Here is an 18,531-nt window from a genome sequence, read left to right as displayed (position 1 = left end):
GGTATGCCAAGGAGGAGTCATGCCAGGTCAGCAGCGAAGGTGACAGAAGCAAGGAGAAGAGCTTCCCACAGTATATGCAGAGGCCCTGAGAAGGCCACGGACTTGGCCTGCCCCAGGCCCTGCAGGAGGATGTGCACAATGGGTCCCGTGAGGAGGTGTGGTGTACTCCAAGAGAACTACACTATTTTCCCAATTTATCTTTTTTAAAAAAATTATTTAATTAATTTATTTTTGGCTGCATTGAGTCTTCATTGCTGCGCGTGGGCTTTCTCTAGTTGTGGCGAGAGGGGGCTACTCTTCGTTGCAGTGTGCAGGCTTCTCATTGTGGTGGCTTCCCCCCAATTTATCTTGACAGAAATCCAGGGAACGTGTTGGAATGAATACTAAGGGTGGGATAAGGTTGGAAGGAACATAACGTTGGGTCAGGTCAAATTTATTGATAGGGGCTCACTAAGCAGAGATTCTGGGTTTAATGATATAGCTTGGGGGATCAGAAAGGGCTCTAACGGTTTGGTTGGTTGGTTGGCTGAAACATGGACTAAAAAGTGGCCAACACTGAATGAGCTGTAATGCCAGACCTGCCTTGGTTCAATGGAGGGAGGGATCCAAAGGCTTAGGGAGACAGGAAAGTTAGAGTGGGTCTGTCATTTAGGACCTGCTCTCCCACCTTGGAGGATCCAGACAGCACACCTCTCACCACGATTGTGAGGAAAGTTTGTGCGCGCAGCCCCAGCATCATAGAAGCGCTCTTTGATCACTCTTCTCTGTAGGCCAGGAATTACAGAAGACCTGCTGCCACTGAATCAGAAGACTGAAATTCACGGGGATCACTGGATCCCGGGGTGACAGGACCACGTGGTGGTGCTCAGTGATGAAAGGCAAGGGAGCGGTGCTCACTGTGATGGCCAGCAGAGGCAAAGCGGCTGTCAGAATAGTCTGATTCCCACAGAATTACAGCGTCGGCCAGTGGGACGGGGTGCTCCTGGAAGTGAAATAGATCGGAAGCCTGCTGAATTCTCACTTGATCTTAATGAGCAGAAGAGTTCTAGGTCAAGTGAGCAAGAGTCTAACTTGAGTCATAAAGACAGTCATGACCCCTCATTCAATTCCCAGGCTTGAGCCAGTTTACATGCCCAGAACACCTTGAATGAACCAGAGGTGGGACCCCTCGAGGAAGGACCCTGCTATATCACCAAAAATTTAGATTGTTAATCTTTCTCCCAGCCTTCTCCAAAGTGACCTATACTAGGGTCACTCTGCATTGGGGAAACGGAAATAATCAGACATTTTGGGGACTGCTGGATACTGGCTCTGGACTGATACCAATTCCAGGATACACAAACTGTGTCAAGTAGGGGCTTATGGAGGCCCAGCGGTCAATGGAATTTTAGCTCAGGTCCATCTCACAGTGGGTCTAGTGGGTCTCCAAACCCATTTTGCGGTTATTCCTCCAGTTCTGAGTGCATGATTGGAACAGACCTACTCAGCAGCTGGGAGCATCCCACATGGGGCAGAGTGGAGCCTGCAGGTGTGAAGGCAGAGGTGGTCAGATGAGGTTGGTGTGGCTGGGGAGGGAGGAGGGAGAGGCCAGTGCTGCCCTTTCCCTGACCCCCAGCCACAGGTCAGGGGTCTCTGCTCTGGCACAGGGTCACTGTGCAGGGGCTGCTGGCTCACCTGCTGGGCCTTGGTGGGCCTCCAGCTTACTTCTCGATCTTGGGCGGTGCACATAACCTTCCCCTGTCTGGGGAACCCAGCCTGTCTCCCTGTTGGGTGAGGGCACGGGAAAGCCATGGGGGTGGGGCAGGAAGGTGGCGTTGATGCATGGATTCTGAGTGCATGTTGCTCTGTGAGTTAGACCTGAGCCGCTGAGCAGGGGAAGGTATGTGGCGGGTGGGAGGGGTCAGCACTGACAAAGCACCAAGGAGGCCAATGCGGAGGACCCCCATTCAGGAGGGGCTTCCTGCAGCTCATCCCCTCCCCACAGTGCGGCAGCCTCCTTGTCTAGAAAGCCTCTCCATCTCTGCCCTGCTGGGGGCCAGCACTGATTGCAGCTGCTAGAAAATCCAGCTGGGTTTGCAGAGAACCCTGTGTTTCCAGCTCGTATCTCTGACCAAACTCCCCTCTGTGTCCCAAACTGGTCACCGGCTGAAGTGGAGCCTAGTCACTTGGGGTCATTACCGGCCCTGGGGCACTGTCCCAGCCCAGCCTGTGGCCTGCTCACGCCAAGTCTAGCAGCCAGCTTTGGCCCAGGGCAAGCCCACTGTAGGTGAGCAGTTATTGAGTGCTTAGTGTGTCTTCATGGGCATCACGGTGCTGAAGCTCTACCCTAACCCTGGTGGGGCAGGTACTCATTCTCCAGGGGAGGAACAGGAGGCTCAGAGAGGGGGCGGGACTTGCCTGAGACCGCTCAGCCTCAGGTCCTCTCTGTCCACACCTGTCCGTTTCCTCTCTTCTTCACCCCCAATGACAAACGGTGGCTCTGGGAAGGTCGCGACCACCTGTTGACTGTAGTCTGATGTCAGCAAGCATGTTGAAGGTGGCTAGGGGTGGGGAGGAAGCCAGCTGAATGGTCAGCAGGAATCTCGGCCCCAGGGCCAGGATGGACCTTGGACTTTGCTCACCTCTCCCAGCACTCCTGGCTCTGCATACTGGCCCAGGGGGCTCCCTGAGCGTGAACTCGGCCCAAGAGCAGGCTGGCCTCCTCCTGCAAACTGGGCCAATGTGTCCAGGCCATGCCCCTGGGGGTGCCTCTCTGGGCTCAGACCTGTAGCGGGGTTGGATGGAAGATCTGCTGGTGCCCAGGTGGACTGGGGCTGGGGCTGGTGAGACTGGTAGGGGAACTGTGAGCAGCAGTGCCTGGCTGCCTGCACCCCAGGGGCCCCATGCTCATTTGTACATGGTGGTTAATTGGGGGGGTGGGAGCTGGCAAGCAGTGTCCTTGGAGAAGGGGAATGAGGAGGGTGAGCCCCAGGACCCCGAGGTCCCCTCACATCGTGAGCCTGGAAATGGATGGCCCCGGGCAGTGTCTCTGCCAAGGGCTGGGTAGAATCATGTCACCCACCCCTCCCCCCGCTGCTGGGTTACATCATAACCTCTGGCTTGCAGCCCCAGTTGCTTCTTGAGAAACAAAAGGCTTTTTGAGAGCCCATCCCCCTCTGCTCCCTACCCGTGCCCCCTTCCTTGCCAGGTGGAGCCCCTAGGACACGACCTTTGGAGCCAAGTGTTGCATTTGGGAGCAGACAGCTCCTAGTGCTCTGCCGACACCAGCCAACAGCAGCCAGCAGGCCCAGGCACAGCACGGCAGGGCAGGGCACCTTGGGCAGCGGACCAGTGGGAGAAAGAAGAAATCTGTCTGGGACTCTGCTGATCCCCAGCCTGGAGGCAGGGACCGGCTCAGAGGGGAGCTCAATAAACGTGGGACAGACAAGTGAATTGACAATGACTGGGACTTCCGCTCATCCAAGGCTTTCCTTTCTTCTGAGTGACAATTGCCAGGGAAAGCCGTGACCCTGGGGGGAGTGCTGCTCAGGGCAGGTCCTGTGGGTAGGTCTCAGGACCCCCTGACCTCATGCGGGCACGTGGGCAGGGCCGGCAAGTGGAAGTGGCAGCCCGGAGAAGTCTGCGGTCACCGCCAAGTCATCCACCGTGCCCCCACCCCCGTACAAGGCCCTGGTAGGGGGCCTAGCGCTATGACCCCCTTCTGAGTCAACCGTTCCTCAAGGCCCCCTCCTCTGGGAGTGGGCCTAGGGACCGTGTGCAGGACGGACCAGCAGGGGCCGCTCAGGCCCCAGGAGCGCTGGGGCCTGAGCGGTGCTGCAGTTCCCCGTGGTGCCGCCGGGGGCGCTGCGGCGACAGCTCTGACGGTCTGGGCGGGTCCCTGCGCCCAGCTCCCCGCACGCCGCGCCCCTTCCTGTGACCCCCGACTCGGGCCGGGTCCTCGCGCCCTAACCGCACCTCGCGCCCCAGTGGCCTCGCACCCCAGCCCGGCTCCGCGTCCCCTACTCCGCCGTCCTGCGCCCCGGCCCCAGCCCGACCCGGTGCCCCTCGTGACGCCCGCGACCCGCACTGTCCCAGCCCAGCCCCGTGCCCCGGCAGCGCTTCCCCGCGGCACCCAGTGGTCGGCGCCGGCATCACCTGGCCCCCAGGTCGCGCCCGCCCAACATGCCAGTGCCTGGCGCACAGGCCGAGGCTTCTTGGCGTACGAGGGTGCGGCGACCGGTGATGGTGGGGCCGCATATGGTGGGCTTCAAGACGGTGACTAGTGCGGGGCGAGCAGTCGAGGCCCAGGGTGCCCCCTCCGGAGTCAGCAGGAGCGGGACAGAGCTGGGGGCTGGGGGAAGGTGGAGACAGGACGCTCCCAGCCCCAGCCAAGCCTCAGCCCCTTCTCCAGGGCAGCTGGGTGGGACCCGCCTGCTCTGATGCCCCCAACCTCCTCTGGCTGTGGCCCTTCCACGCCTTCATTGTATCTGCTGCCACCCTGGCCCACCCCGGGAGCACCACGTCCTGGAGTTCCACTTCCCATGCATCTTTGCCCATTTCTCTCCCCCACAATAGTGACAGCTCTCAGCTGTCCCAACCGGTGTGGTCTTTGCAAAATAATCATCAGACCAGGTAACTTCCCTCAGGGGTTCCCACTGGCTCTGCTTGCTGAGGCTCCACAGAACCCCCCCACTGTCTTGATTTCCCACTCCACAAATGATAGCAGTGTTTTGTTTTGTTTTGTTTTAATCATAACTATGTTGTTTTTATTACCCACAGCCCCCGCACCCAAACCCCTGCACCTGGGCCTCTAGGCCAGCCAGAGTCCATTTTAGAATGGGGTAATCTTGTTCCCTACCCCAAACACGAAGCCCTGAAGGGGTGCTGCCCGAGGTAGAATCAGGTGAATGTGAATCAAACTGCACTGCCTTCTGCTTGCTCCCTCTGCAGGGGCTGCACAGTCTCAGGATGAGCAAACCACACATCTGCATGAGTGAATCTGTGCCCTGGTGGATGCAGGAACCCCGGGACCACCTGTCACTCTCCCCTGGCCCTGGGCACTAGGGCTCTGCTTAAGGAGCTTAGGGGCAAGAAGCCCAGGGAAGACAGTTGGTGGGCCTCCCAAGCAGACAGGAGGGGAGGCTGCTGGGGAGGGGACTGAGGGTTACCTGTCTATAAGCTCCTTCCACCCCAGGCCCTCAGCACCCCCAGCACCTGTCTCTAGGTGTGATTTGTTCCTTGTAAAACCGTGGAGATTATCCATGGTTCAGCCCCTGGTTTCATGTCTTATCATGTTTCATCTCCAACTAGGACATTTACAAGCTCTTCTTGGCTGCAAAAGGCTTGGTGGCTGCACTGCCGGAGGCTGGAGCAGAGACGAGGCGGGCCCTGTGGGCTCTGCCCCACCTCACCCCGAGATGCAGTCTGCCTGTGGCCCTGGGCTCCCCCTCCCATCTCCGACTGCAGTGGCTTTTTGGTCCCGTAGTCTCAAGAGTGTGAGGTTTTTGTACCCCATCTCTGAGACCGGAGCCCCTGGGGTGTGTCTGGAAGTTGGGGGAGGACAGGGAAGCTAGAGTCAGAGGAAGGACAGCGCTGACTGGTATAGGAGTCATTGTTCTCTGAGAAGGGGGTGGGAGTCAATTTTGAAGGTCCTGTTGTCAGAGCAGGAAGCTTGCCGCTTAGGGAGGGGTCTGGCGGGGAGCAGGGCAGAGTGCCAGGCACCTGCCCCAAGATGCTCGGCCCTGGGCTCTGGGTTCTGGGTCTTCCTGAGCCCCAGCTGAACAAGACTGGCTGCATACCTGTCTGTATGTCTGTCTTGCCAACTGTGGGCATGGGGTGTTTCTCCTGGAATTGCGGGGGGATGGAGTGTGGCCCTCCGTGGGGGTACTGTTCACTGGCTGTGCTGGCTGTGCACCTGTGAGTAGGTCACTCGTGTCAGGGAGGTTCAAACTTGGGGCTCTCCACACTGGGTGGGGGACAGTGGCTGGGGCCGGGCAGCAGGTCTCTGAACCCCACTCCTGCCTCTGTGTGTGTGTGTGTGTGTGTGTGTGTGTGTGTGTGTGTGTGTGTGTGTGTACACGCCCATGGTCGTGTGCCCTCTGCAGAGCGTGGGGTTCCTGGGCCTGCGCCGGGTCCCTTGCTTCTGACAGAACGTGCTCACAGTCAGCTTCCAGTCCATGGGGACCCTCACCAGGGCACAGGCGGACAGACCTGGCCACAGAGCCCCAGTGTCTTAATGTGGGGCCTCTTAGATGATTCCCAGCCTTCCCCATGATGCCAAGAGGCTCCTACGCCCAGAGGCCTGGCGTGGGGCTGTGAAGCTGGAGGAGGTGGGGATGGGGTGGGGACAGAGGGAGTCCTGTTTCTGTCTGACCCTCCTTTCTTCCCCCTTTAGACTCACCTTGGGTATAAAGGCTGTTACCAGCCCTTCTCTTTGCAGGGCTGGGACTGCCAGCCAAGAAGGATTGTTGTAAATTGAGCTGGGCCAGGCTGGTGGGTGGGAAGCAATTTGCAGGCCCAGTTGTGCATCCTGAGAACCTGGAGCCCTGCCCTCTCCTGGAGAAGCAGGGGCCTGTGGCAAACGGCCCTCTGTCTGTGCTGAGCCCTCCAGGAAGACCCAAGGGAAAGGAGTGAGGGTGGCTGGAAGCAAGCTGGGGGCCATCCCTCTGCAGGAGAGGTGTCTGGCTCCTTCTGGCAAACCCTGGAGCCCTAGGCAGGCTCCATGCATGTGTGTGACCACTCAGGGTGGCTGGGGAAGCCCTCGCTCCTCCCCACTCCTTGCCAAGGGGCCCTTCATATGTCCTTCCTGATGCTGGAAATATTGTCTGCCCTGGCAAACCCTTGTGTCCCATGGTGTCCCCACATCTAGCTGGTCACCAGGAATAAGACCCTGGGTTCCAGCAAGCCAGACTGGCTGGACACCTTGAGACTAGGGAGGCCTTTCCTCTCCAGCCTGGACCCCCAGGAGGATGAATTATGAAGTACTTAGGTCTTTCAGGGTGGGAGCAGCTTCAGGGCACCCCTTCTTGTGCCAGGGTCACTGTCACATGTCCACTACCTCCTAATCATAAAGAGCTTAGAAGCCAGGCACCCAAAGAGGTGGGGGCTGGTGTCATCTTTGTTTTATAAAGTAGGAAAATGAAGCTCAGAGAGGCTGGATACCTGTCGAGGTCACCTGCTAGGAGGGGTAGAGCTGGGATTGAATCAGCCTTCATCGCCTAAAAAGTTCTTGCTGTCAGCTCTGTACTGTGCTGCACGACCCCCCCCCACCCCACTCCCCATGGCCTCCTGGCCCCCTTGTTCCCTACCAGGCTGAACTGGGCTCTGGGGGTAGGTGGGTAGACGTCTCTTAGGGGTCCCTCCCCAGGAGGAAATTGCATCCTCAATGTGCTCGGGCAAATCCGGTATCTCAAGTGGAAAAATCCCACACAAATCAAGGACAGCTGGGCCCGCCCTTGGTCGCAGCCCCCTCCCCTCGGCTCCCCTTGCAGGCTGAGGAATCCCAGCAGGCTGTGGGAGTGGGTCTGGGGGGTAAGTGTGTGGTTCTAGGGGAGGAAGTTTCTGGAAGGCCCAAATGTGTGAAATCTCCCCCAGCTGTCCCCCACAAAGGGAGGGACTGCACGGTGTTATTAATCATTTTCCAGAGTGGGGCAGCTGCTTGCACACCCTGCGATGCTGTGGGGGCCTAGGCTGGGGGTGCCCACTCTGCGGAGGGGACAGGCTGGGAAGGAGACGGAGAGGGGTGTGGGAGAGGGGTCCACACCTAGACTCTCTCAGACATACACACAGAGTCAGTTACTCAGTCACTCAACAAACATTCATAAGCACTCACCATGCTTAGGCATGGAGCCACAGCAGGGCTCAAGACTGACCCCATCCCTGCCCTTGCAGAGCTCATGGGTAGGTGGAGGAGATAGATGGGGATCAAAATCACCCACAGGGAAATAATTAGAGTCTGTGAAGGAGACACAGACATAGCTGGGTAGCTGGGTCATGGATTTGTGAGGCCAGGCTGGGCCTTCCTCCCACCATGACCTTGCTCCTCAGGACTCCCTTCCTAGACCTGCCCTCTCTGATCCCCTCTGCTCTGGCCCCCCTTGTCATCTCCCCCAGAGATGATGTGTATGTGACCCAGCAGCCTGTGCAGCTCAGCCCATCTCCTCTCCCACATTCTCCCTGTTCCTGCCTGGCCGCCACATCAAACCCGACTTATTTGCTTGTCTGATGGCTGGCCTAAGGAGGAACCTCTGCCTGGCCATCCTGCATGGGGGTCCAGACAAGGTGAAAGGGGAATTGAAATTGGGCCATGTGGAGCCCTCAAAGCCGAGGGGCCCCAGGGGAGATCAGGCTGGGCAGAAGTGCCTGGCTGACACCTGTTTTCTCTTGACAGGAGGTGCGACCAGACAGGGCAGGAGTTGAGCCACCCTCTCAGGGCACAGGGACAGCCACCCACCCTGTGCCCCCATGGCCTGGTCTCTTTTGGGGCCCCAAAGTGACTTTTCACCTTGTGGCTCAGAGAGGGGGATTCACTGTCCCTAGATCACACAGCGGGGAGCTGGGGTTGGACTCTGATGGCAAAGCAGGGCAGAGGCAGAGTGGAGGAGCCACTCAGACATCCTGGGGAGGAGGGAAGGCAGCAGCTCTGGGGGTGAGGATCATGGAGATGTAGATTCTGAAATTCCCAGATTTAACCTTCAAAAGGACTCTTCATAAAAGGCTAAATGTAGTTACTGTCTACCCAGCAATTCCACTCCTAGGTATATACCCAAGAGAAATGAAACATATGTCCACAAAAGAACTTGTAAATCAACATTCACAGCAGCATGATTCTCAATAACCAAAAGGTGGATAAAACTGAAGTGTCCATTGACTGATGAATAGATAAACAGAACGTGATCCATCCATACAGTGGAATACTATTCAGCCCTAAAAAGGAATGAAGCATTGACACACACTACAACATACATGATCCTTGAACACACTATGCTGAGTGAAAGAAGCCAGTTGCTAAAGGCCACATAATGTATGATTCCACTTATATGAAATGTGGAGAAGAGACAAATTCACAGAGACAGAAAGTAGCTTAGTGGTTGCCAGGGGCTGGGTGGGGGAGAACAGGGAGTGACTTCTAACGGGTATGGGATTTCTCTTTGGGGTGATGAATATGTTCTGAAATTTATTGTGATGGTTGTACAACACTGTGGATATACTGAAAACCATTGAATTTGAGAAACTAAATGGCCGAATTGCATGTTATGGGAATTGCATTTCAATGAAGCTCTTCCTTCAGAGTCAGGTTTCTATTTTAGGGACCAGAGGTTTAGGCTGGTAGGAGCCTGAGGCCATGTGCTAGAGAAAGATGAGGCTGGGACCCACTCCCCAGGGATGAGCCTCGGCTCTACCCCATTCCTCCTCCTCACCACCCCCATCCCATCACTATGCTCTCTGCTGCTGGGCCTTTCCCCAGCCGACTGGGATGCTGTCCTGCTCCTTGCCTGACAATCACCTACTCTAGAAAGCCTTCTTCAGCCTCTCTCTCCACTCCCATCCTTCCACTGGTTCGTCTCTATTGAGTGCCTATCAGGTACCAGGCTCTGTGAGGTACACTGGTGAACAAACTTCCCAAGGCTGCCATCCTGGATGTCCTTAGATTTGCACCCACCCCTCACCTGAGAACAAGATGGTGGGTGGAGAGAGGGGATCAGATGCCAAACACCAAGCTGACTCTTGTCCCTGGACCTCACTCCCCCACCCCCAGCATGTTTGGTGTCCTGCTGTTCTTGGTAAGTTCTTCCTGGAAAGTCCTCAAGGTGTATCTGTGTGTGTGTGAGTGTGTGTGTGTGTGTGTGTGTGTGTGTGTGTGTGGTGGGGGGCGGACCTAAGGAAAAGGCATTCCCAGCAGGGAGAACAGCATGAGCAAAGGCTAGGGGGTGCCTAGCCAGTGCCTGTGCTGGGCAGGGAGATAGAGGGGCCATCAGGTTTTAAAGCTGGAATTTGGAGCCCTGAGTGGTGGCTGCTGAGGCTCTGGGTGGGTGCTGCAGGTGGAGTGGGTGGCTCTAAGGAGAACCAGACTGTCTGGAACAAATCCCGTTTTAAGCTAGACCAGAAGAAGAACTTCCTGTGACCCTGCATGTGCCGGCATGTACCTCAGACAGCGCTGTGCCAACACCCCACAGACAGGGCTCCTGGCTGAGTCATGCCCTGACAAGCAGATGCAGGCATGGCGTCTGGGAACTGGGCTGAGGGCCTGGTCAGTGGTCTTCACCCCACTGGCTCTGCAGAGCCCTCTTCCGGCCAAGGCTACCTCTGGGTGGGTCATGGAGGCCCCTGCCCTGGGGAAGTGCTCCAGGTTGCCCTTAGATCCAGATACCATTAGGCTCAGGAACAGCCCATTAACCAGCAGAAGCCAGGGCAGTAGTCTCTGGGCATTGGCTGGAGGAAGGCTGGCCTCTTCGGGGAGCCCATGCCCACCTGCACCAACCCTGAGGCCAGGAAGCCTGGGGTAGAGGCAAAGGCAGGACATGGGTTCCATTCTGTCTCTACCTGGGGCTGTGCTCACCTTCTCCCAGCCAGCTCTCCTCTGCCTTCTTTGTGCTGGGCTGGGGGTTCAGTGAGCCTGGGGGTGCGTAAAACTCCCGCAGAGTGTCCAGCGCCCAGCAGGTCTCATTACTGGGAGTGGCCCCTGAGTCTCCCTGCCCCTCAGAGGAAGCTCCTAGGACAGGACCCCGGCTCCTCCTTCTAGTTTCCCCAGCACAGGTCTCCTGAATCCTTCACATCTCCAATAGGAGCCGCTTTGCCAGTGCCAGAGATGGGTCACTGACATCCCAGGGCAACACCAGGTGGACTAGTCTGCACAGACAGACCGTGTGACATGGTAAAAAGGGTCAGAAGACTGAGGTCTGAATTTCACTGGGCCCTTGGGAAAGACGCCTGTCCTCCCTGAGCCTGTCTCCCAGACTTTAAAATGGGAATCAACTTGGCTAGTCCTCTTCAACCGCCCTGCCCGTGACCCTGACGCATGGCAATGGCAAGCCAACTATCAGCAAGATGCGCCCCATTCCCACCGCAGACCTCCCTCCACCTTCCCGGAACCCCTCTGCTCACTAGGGCCAGGTGCACGCGACTTCTTGGCCCGCTTGTTCCTCCCGCGCACCTGCCGCGTTGCCCTCGTCAGGGAGGGGCAGCGATCGGCCCTCTAAGAGCGGGTCTTTTGGCCAGCAGCTCAGTCCTGTCACCGTCCTGCGTCCCAATCTGCCGCCGCCGCATCCTGAGCGGGCTGGGGCCTGGGGTCTCCGAGCGGGCGCGTCCGGCTAGTCACTGAGGCTCGGAGTCGCGCCGCGGCGCCCGTAGGTGCCGGCGAGTCCCGGGTGGAGCAGTGGTTCAAGCGGGGCGGGGCCTCTGGGCTGGGCGGGGCATCCCGCCCTAGCACTGGTCCCTGCCGGCTCCCAGAAGACTGGGCAGTGGGGCGCAGAGCAGAAGCCGGGCGCAAGCGGACTGAGCGCGGCGCGGGCGGGGATGTGCGCCCTCCTGCAGCCCCCGCTCCCAGGCCTGGGAGCGGTGTGGCCCCATGGCAGGTAGCGGCGGCCTGGGCGGCGGGGCAGGAGGCAGCCAGGGAGCCGGGGGCGGGCCTGGGGCCACGCTTCGGGCGCCCCGTGCGCCTCTGCTGTTCGCCGCTCTGGTGCTCGGAGCCTACTGCCTTTGCGCCCTCCCCGGACGCTGCCCGCCGGCCGGCCGCATCCCCGTGCCAGCCCCCGCGCCCGCCGAGTCGCCCCGCGCAGCCCGCAGCCCCGGGACGTCCGGCCTGCCGGTGGCCAGTGGCTCGGGCCGCCGGCGCTTCCCGCAGGCGCTTATCGTGGGCGTGAAGAAGGGCGGCACGCGCGCCCTGCTGGAGTTTCTGCGGCTGCACCCCGACGTCCGCGCGCTCGGCTCGGAGCCCCACTTCTTCGACAGGTGCTACGAGCGCGGCCTCGCCTGGTACCGGTGAGCGCTCGTCCCGTCCGCCCCATCGGCTTCCTGGCGGGTGCCTTCCGGGAAACCGCCTGGTGTGCCCCAGGGGTCTCACTGGGGACCCCACGGGGCGAGGACTCCAGGCATCTTCAGGGGCTGAGACCAGCCTGCGTGGGGGCTGAGGCTTGACCGGGAGGACGCGGCCCTCCTGCAGCAGGTTTTATGGAAAAGAGGGTCGGTCACTGGCCATGGACTCCCAGAAACTTTGAAAACTCCAGGGAAAGCCCTGGTTCGGGGCTAGAGTGCGATTCCAGCGAGAAGTAGTTTGGAGCCTGTGGGGTCTGAGGTGCTTTAGAAATGCTTCATGCTCAGTTGGCCCTCTCCCCTGCATCACTGAGGGGAACGTGTCTGAACTGTGGTCAGTTACCTTAAGAAAGGGTCTCCGGGTTCCCTGCAGCCTCCTAGAAAGTATCTGTCAACCCATTCCCCACACCTAAGACCCCTGATCCTGGAGAGAGGAATCCTTCTCCATAGTCCTGGGTGTCTGGAGAAAGTCTGGTCTTTAGAAAGGAGGAGGGTGCCTTTGAGTCAATGCCCAGGGATGGGAATTGGGACCCCAGCCTCATGTCATGGGGCTCTGTAGTTGCCCTGACTCCCACCCAGTATGGCCTTGGGGGGTGTGGTGGAATGTGGGGGAGCACCCAGCCGCAGCTGAAGTAACCTGTCCTGGTGGCTGGTCAAACACCAGCCCCTCCCTGCCGAGGTTAGCACCGAAGGTTGAGTGTGAGGCCCAGCCCTCTGCCTCTGTCAGTCGGGCACAAGCCTGCCTCAGCGCTCTATCCCTTCCTTCGGGGAAATGAGAGCTTACAGATGGAGGGTGAGTCACCCCACTCCCCACAGCACCAGCCTCATCCCCAAGCTTGGGCCAAGCCCCTAAGGGCCAGAGAAGACCCTGCCCAAGGTCACCTGGTGAATTAGTGGTGAGTGGGGGGTGGCAGGACTGAGACTTTTTACCTCCAGGTTTACCAGTTTTTCTGTACCCAGATTCCACCCTGCCCCCACCCTTGTTATCTTTGCTTTTTTGCATCAGAATTACTTATGGGTTTGGAGGGTTCCCAATGAGAACAGGGGGTTCTGGCTCATGAACTCTGAAGGGTTGCTGCTGTCAGAGGTCTAGGGAAGTTGTGTGGTGACGGGGGAGGTGAGTCCATCCCTGGACCTGACTGTCTGAATCCCTGCATTCTCAACACTCAGGGAGAAACCACTACCCCACTCTGACAGTGCTTCAGCATCTGAAAGCATCCCTAATTCCTCACTTCTGTGCAGAGGAAGAAGAGGAGGGGGAAAGGAGGAGGATGGAGAAGGGGAAGGACACACTGTTAACCATAGTGCAAATTTCAGAGCTCACTACTGACCCCATAAGCTGGGCTAATGAGGGGCTGCAGGAGAGTCTAGAATTGGGTTTAGACCTAAAAAGGCTCCCAAAGAGCCAGGGATCCTGAGAGCCTATCCAGGCCCTCCCTGGGCACATGCTTCAGCTCTGGGGGACTGGTCTGGGGAGCCTGAGGGGACTCAGAGGAAGCCAGCTGGACCCAGGTTCGGGGTCAGATCCTCAGCACAGGGGAGGGGCTCTTGGGACATTGGTGTCCCTGAGGCCGGAGATGGGAGTGGGATGATTCAGCAGCCTGTTTAAGTCTGGTAGAGGAGACTTTCTCCTTCCTTAGCCCAGCCACCACACTGGGGGGAGGGGTGCTACAGAGGAGGCAGAGGGTCAGGTCCGTGGCTTCCGCCCCTTTAATCTGGAGCTGTCCCTCAGGGCTGGCTAGTGCTGACCCTTCACTGGCTGGTGCAGGGCTGAGCTTCTGGAGTGCGTGTGTCCACGTGCCTTCCAAGGGACGAGGCTGTGTGCTGATGTGTGTGCACGTGGGCATGGTGTTGCTCACAGGCACCTGTGCCTCTGAACCTGACTGTCCTTCCAACCAGCCGTGAGTGTGCAGTGAACCTCTGAAAATGCCCACCCCTGCCTGTTTCCCCAGCTGCAAAGAGGATGCCCAGCCCCCGGGCAGGGAGGGTCTGGTGGCCTTGTCTGCTCTCAGGACCCTGGGCCCAGCCTCCAGAGCCTGTTCTTGGTGGGGGTGTGGGGCGGTGAGTAGAGGAGCAGTGGCCAGTGCCCCCAGTTGACTTTCTGGGACACCTGTTCCCACTGGGCTGTGACCAGGCAGTAACTCTGGCCCTTCCCTTGGCCTTGGCAGGGGTGCTGGGCTGCTCAAAGTTGACCTTGGCCAAACCAGTCCCCCTCCCTGGGCCTCAGCTCATCCCTCAGGCTCTTGAGGATCCTCCTTCTTGGGGACCGTGACCCCCAAGTGTCCCCAAGCTCACACAGCATTTGTTCATCTAGTCACTGACTCATTGAGCACCTTCTGTTTGGCAGGTGCTGGGGTCACACAGACAAACACCCCCAAGTCTCAGTTCAGAAGGGGGCGCCCTGTCTGGGGGCAGGTGGGGGCTGTACTTTGACCTTAGTATTTTGGAAAAGCACAGAGACCAGGAGGGATACAGGTAGGGCTACCCCCTTGGCTCCTGGTACTGTGTTGTTCCAGACAGGAACCATAGCTGGTTTCTGCTGAGTCCCAGGCCCCGCTGGATGAGGCCCAGGCGAGGTGCAGGATAGGGGGGTGGGGGTGGGGCTGAGACAGAGGAGGGAGAGTTGCCTGGGGCTGGATGGAAGCCGCAGGGAAATGCAGACCAGATGAGCAGGGAGGGAGTGTCCACAGAGCAACTTGTCAGATGTTTGCCGTGTGGGGGTCAGAGTCCTGTTCCTCTCATCCTCTCCCCAGTCTCTCCCACCCCCAAGAAGCCCCCATCCCCCGCTCCTCTGTGCCTGGCTGGCTGGGGACAGGCTTCTGAGGCCTGGGGAGGTTGAGTAATTGATCCCAAAGATCTCAGATCTCAAAGCTGGTTTGTGGCAAGAGTGGGCCTGGAAAGTCAGCCTCCCCCATCCCCGTTCCCATCCCCCTTCCACGGTGGGGCTGTGGGCACCTCCCTGACTTCCTCTCCTCTGACTTCCTTGGAGAGAAAATAGCAGTGGGTGCTAAGGTCCCTCTAATTTTTGTCCGCTTCCTTGCAGCCCCTCCCCCCAGGCAGGCGGGAAGGGGTGGGGATACTCAGAACCAGGTGAGCCCAGCCTGGAGAAGGAAAGAGGGTGCTCCTGGGGTCACTGGGCACCTGGGGGAGGAAAGGGATGGGAAGGGGGTGTCAGAGGTCGGTGAGGAGGGTCCCAGAGCAGTCAGGGCTGGTTCCCTCCCTCAGGAGGGTGATGAAGGGAGGGCGGTGACTTCTGATGACGTCTGTCGGCACTGGCTTATGTCTGTGGGTCTCAGCTTCGAGGTCCAGTGCGGGGAGATCCACCTTCTTTTGTCCTCCCTCCTGTGGGAAGGGGGGTTCCCTGAGCTGGCTACCCCAGGCTGCAGTCCTGAACCTCAGCCCTTAGCCTTGTTCCCACCCAAGTTCTCTTTGAACTTATTCACAGGGAGGGCTGGGTGCAATTCCCACCTGGATTCCTGGGAGCAGAAGCCAAGCCAACACCGCCTCCCAGCAGCTGCAGCCGGCATCCATCCCAACACTTCCTGCTCCATCTCTGAGCCTCAAGTGGGGCAGTGAGTGGGGTGGAAGGAGTCCCAGATCACTCCTGGGACATGGCGGGAGCAGAATTGTCTCCCATGACTTCTGTAGACCAGCTCTGCCCAGGGCCTTAGTTTGAGGGGAGGGGCAGCTCCCACAGCCGGCAGCCCCTGCAGCCCACCCCACTCCCCCGAGCCAAGAGGGTGGTGTCAGGGGAGCCGGCGGCATGCCTGGGACTCATGTGTGCACGTTCTCCAGTCCCGACATCAGCACCCTCCAAGCTGAGCACGCCAACTCGTGTGCCTGTACACCTGGGTGTCCACCTGGCCTGAGCAGGAAGAGGAGACCGTCTCTCAGAAGCTCGTGTCTGGGGGTCACTAGGCTGGATGAAACCTGAATTTTGTCCTGTGTGTCACCCTCCTGGCTGGGGCCAGTCCTGAGGGCTGTCAGTGGGATTGGGGGCAGCTCCTTCAGAGATGGGGGACAGAGACACCCCCCACCCCGTCCCTAGCACAGAGCCTGATAGCCTCTGCCTCTGTTGACCTAGTTCCCAGCCCTCCCTTGGAGCTGTTTGCTCAGCTGGCCCTGCTGCTGCACCCTGCCCCTCCCCACCCTGTTCTACCTGGCTGGCAGGGTGGCCTCAGGATGCTACCCAGGGTCCCTGGACTGCCTGGGTGGAGTGCTAGGATGGGCTTCCCCAGATTTGGGGTTGTCAGGGGTCTGTCACCAGCCGACTCCCCCGGAACCTTGGGATGGTTCCAAGGTTCCTCCACCCCCCAACCCCCACCCCTGGTCAGAATGAGAGGATTGCTCGGAAATGCTGCAGCTGCAGCCTTGCACCATGGGTTCCAAGCCGGGTCTGGGCAACCCAGGCAGCTGGGGTCTTGAGACAGATCCTCAGGCTGTCTCAATGACCTCTCCAGTGTCCTGGGCTGCGCTGTGGCTTTCAGCATTCTGGGGGGCCCAGGTCGGGGAGAATTAGCAGGGCTGCCACCAAAGGCAGGAGACGCCATGCAGGGGAGGGATAGGAGGGGCAGCTGCCCATTTTTGGGGACACTTGTCAGTAACTAATGGCCTAATTCAGGGGACACCATCAGCCACTTAATGAAAGTGTGACTGGGGTAATTACAGTGCAGGGGCCTGTGGGGGTGGGGATGGTGGGTGGAGCCTTGTGGGTGGCAAGTCTGGGGAGTGCTGGGTCTGGGGTGAGAGGCACAGCAGTGTCAAGGTTGGGGTGCAGTCAAGCTCTGGGAGGGGTGTGGATAGCCTTGGAGGATGGGCCCCTACTGTGAGCCTGTGCTGAGGCTGGGCGCCCTCATGGCCCACACCCCAGGCTGCCCACCCAGACACTTAGGATGGATGGGCCTGGTGGGGAAGGGGAAATGGGGAGGCTCGCCTGTCTTGTAGGTATGGGGCTTCCCTGGAGGAAGGGGAGGTTAGTCTCGGGCCCCTGGGGGCTGGTCTAGCATGGGAGGACTGGAGGAGGACCAGCACCTGCTCATGCCCCCCTCTCCACCCACCTTCCCACAGGAGCCTGATGCCCCGCACCCTGGATGGGCAGATCACCATGGAGAAGACCCCCAGCTATTTTGTGACCCGGGAGGCCCCACGCCGCATCCACGGCATGTCCCCGGCCACGAAGCTAATCGTGGTTGTGCGGAACCCCGTGACCCGGGCCATCTCTGACTATGCGCAGATGCTCTCCAAGACACCGGGCCTGCCCAGCTTTGGCACCCTGGCCTTCCGCCGAGGCCTGGGCCCCGTGGACACGGCCTGGAGTGCCGTGCGCATCGGCCTGTACGCCCAGCACCTGGACAACTGGCTGCGTTACTTCCCGCTGTCCCGCTTCCTCTTTGTTAGTGGCGAGCGCCTGGTCAGCGACCCAGCTGCGGAGCTGGGCCACGTGCAGGACTTCTTGGGTCTCAAGAGGGTCGTCACAGACAAGCACTTCTACTTCAACGCCACCAAGGGCTTCCCCTGCCTCAAGAAGGCCCAGGGCAGCGGCCGTCCCCGCTGCCTGGGCAAGTCCAAGGGCCGGCCCCACCCACGTGTGCCTGAGGCCATGGTCCAGCGCCTGCGGGCCTTCTACCGACCCTTTAATCGCAAGTTCTACCAAATGACCGGCCAGGACTTCGGCTGGGACTAATGGGGCTGGGGAACCCACGCCCTGCCTGGGGACGCTAAGTGACCTTAATTTATGCCTGTCACCCAGCCGGAGCGGGCCCTGTACACAGGGCTGGGCAGAGAGAAATATTTACAAAATAAAGTTTGGATCTGTGTTCTTCTACGTGCCCTTGAGGGTTGGAGGGTGGGGTTGGAGGTGCCACCTCCTGCGGGGATGATAATCCTACCAGCTAACATTACTGGGCACTGTTCATGCTGGGAGTGGTTAAAAACCCAATCCTTGTCTATCCCTCGAGGTGGGCAGTGAACTTGGCCACCTGTCACAAGTGAGCAACTTAGGCTCAGAGAGGTTTGGGGCCTGCTCAGTGACATACAGCTCAGCCCTGGTGACTCTGGAGACCACCCTCAGGCTCTCTTCTCAGCCCTGGGATGCCAAGCTGGGTTGTCCCATATTCCAAATGGGGAAACTGAGGGCCCAGGTTGCTTGAGTGGTGGGGCAGGATTAAAGCTGTGTCTGTCCGGTTCTTCAGGCTGCACCCGTGACCTCAGCTAATTCTGTGTACCTGTGCCCACTGAACACTCCCTCCTGGAAACCTGGTGGAATCTCTGGACAGTGGGTATGAGGTGACTCCCGTGTGCAGGATGTTTCTTTTTTTTTTTTTAAATTAATTAATTAGTTAATTATTTGACTGAGTTGGGTCTTCGTTGTCGCATGCGGGCTTTCTCAAGTTGCATCAAGCGGGGGCTACTCTTCGTTGCGGTGCATGGCCTTCTCATTGTGGTGGCTTCTCTTGTTGTGGAGCACAGGCTCTAGGCACGAATGGTCAGTAGTTGTGGCTCATGGGCTCTACAGCACAGGCT

At 59.0% G+C, this 18,531-nt stretch overlaps 1 protein-coding gene across 1 annotated transcript; it reads left to right on the top strand.

Annotated features, from left to right (window-relative positions):
* Window positions 1-11,435: 11,435 nt before the first annotated feature.
* On the top strand, window positions 11,436-17,827 carry HS3ST6 (heparan sulfate-glucosamine 3-sulfotransferase 6). Its single transcript, XM_060123823.1, has 2 exons — window positions 11,436-11,958; window positions 17,077-17,827. Exons 1-2 carry the CDS (start codon window positions 11,546-11,548, stop codon window positions 17,690-17,692), a joined length of 1,029 nt encoding a protein of 342 aa, XP_059979806.1. The 5' UTR covers window positions 11,436-11,545; the 3' UTR covers window positions 17,693-17,827.
* The last annotated feature ends 704 nt before the right edge of the window (window positions 17,828-18,531 follow it).

Source organism: Lagenorhynchus albirostris, chromosome 15 (assembly GCF_949774975.1).
Source record: "Lagenorhynchus albirostris chromosome 15, mLagAlb1.1, whole genome shotgun sequence".
Lineage (NCBI taxonomy): Eukaryota > Metazoa > Chordata > Mammalia > Artiodactyla > Delphinidae > Lagenorhynchus > Lagenorhynchus albirostris.
The sequence above is the reverse complement of the archived record's forward strand: the minus strand, read 5'-3'. Positions and strand labels throughout refer to the sequence as shown.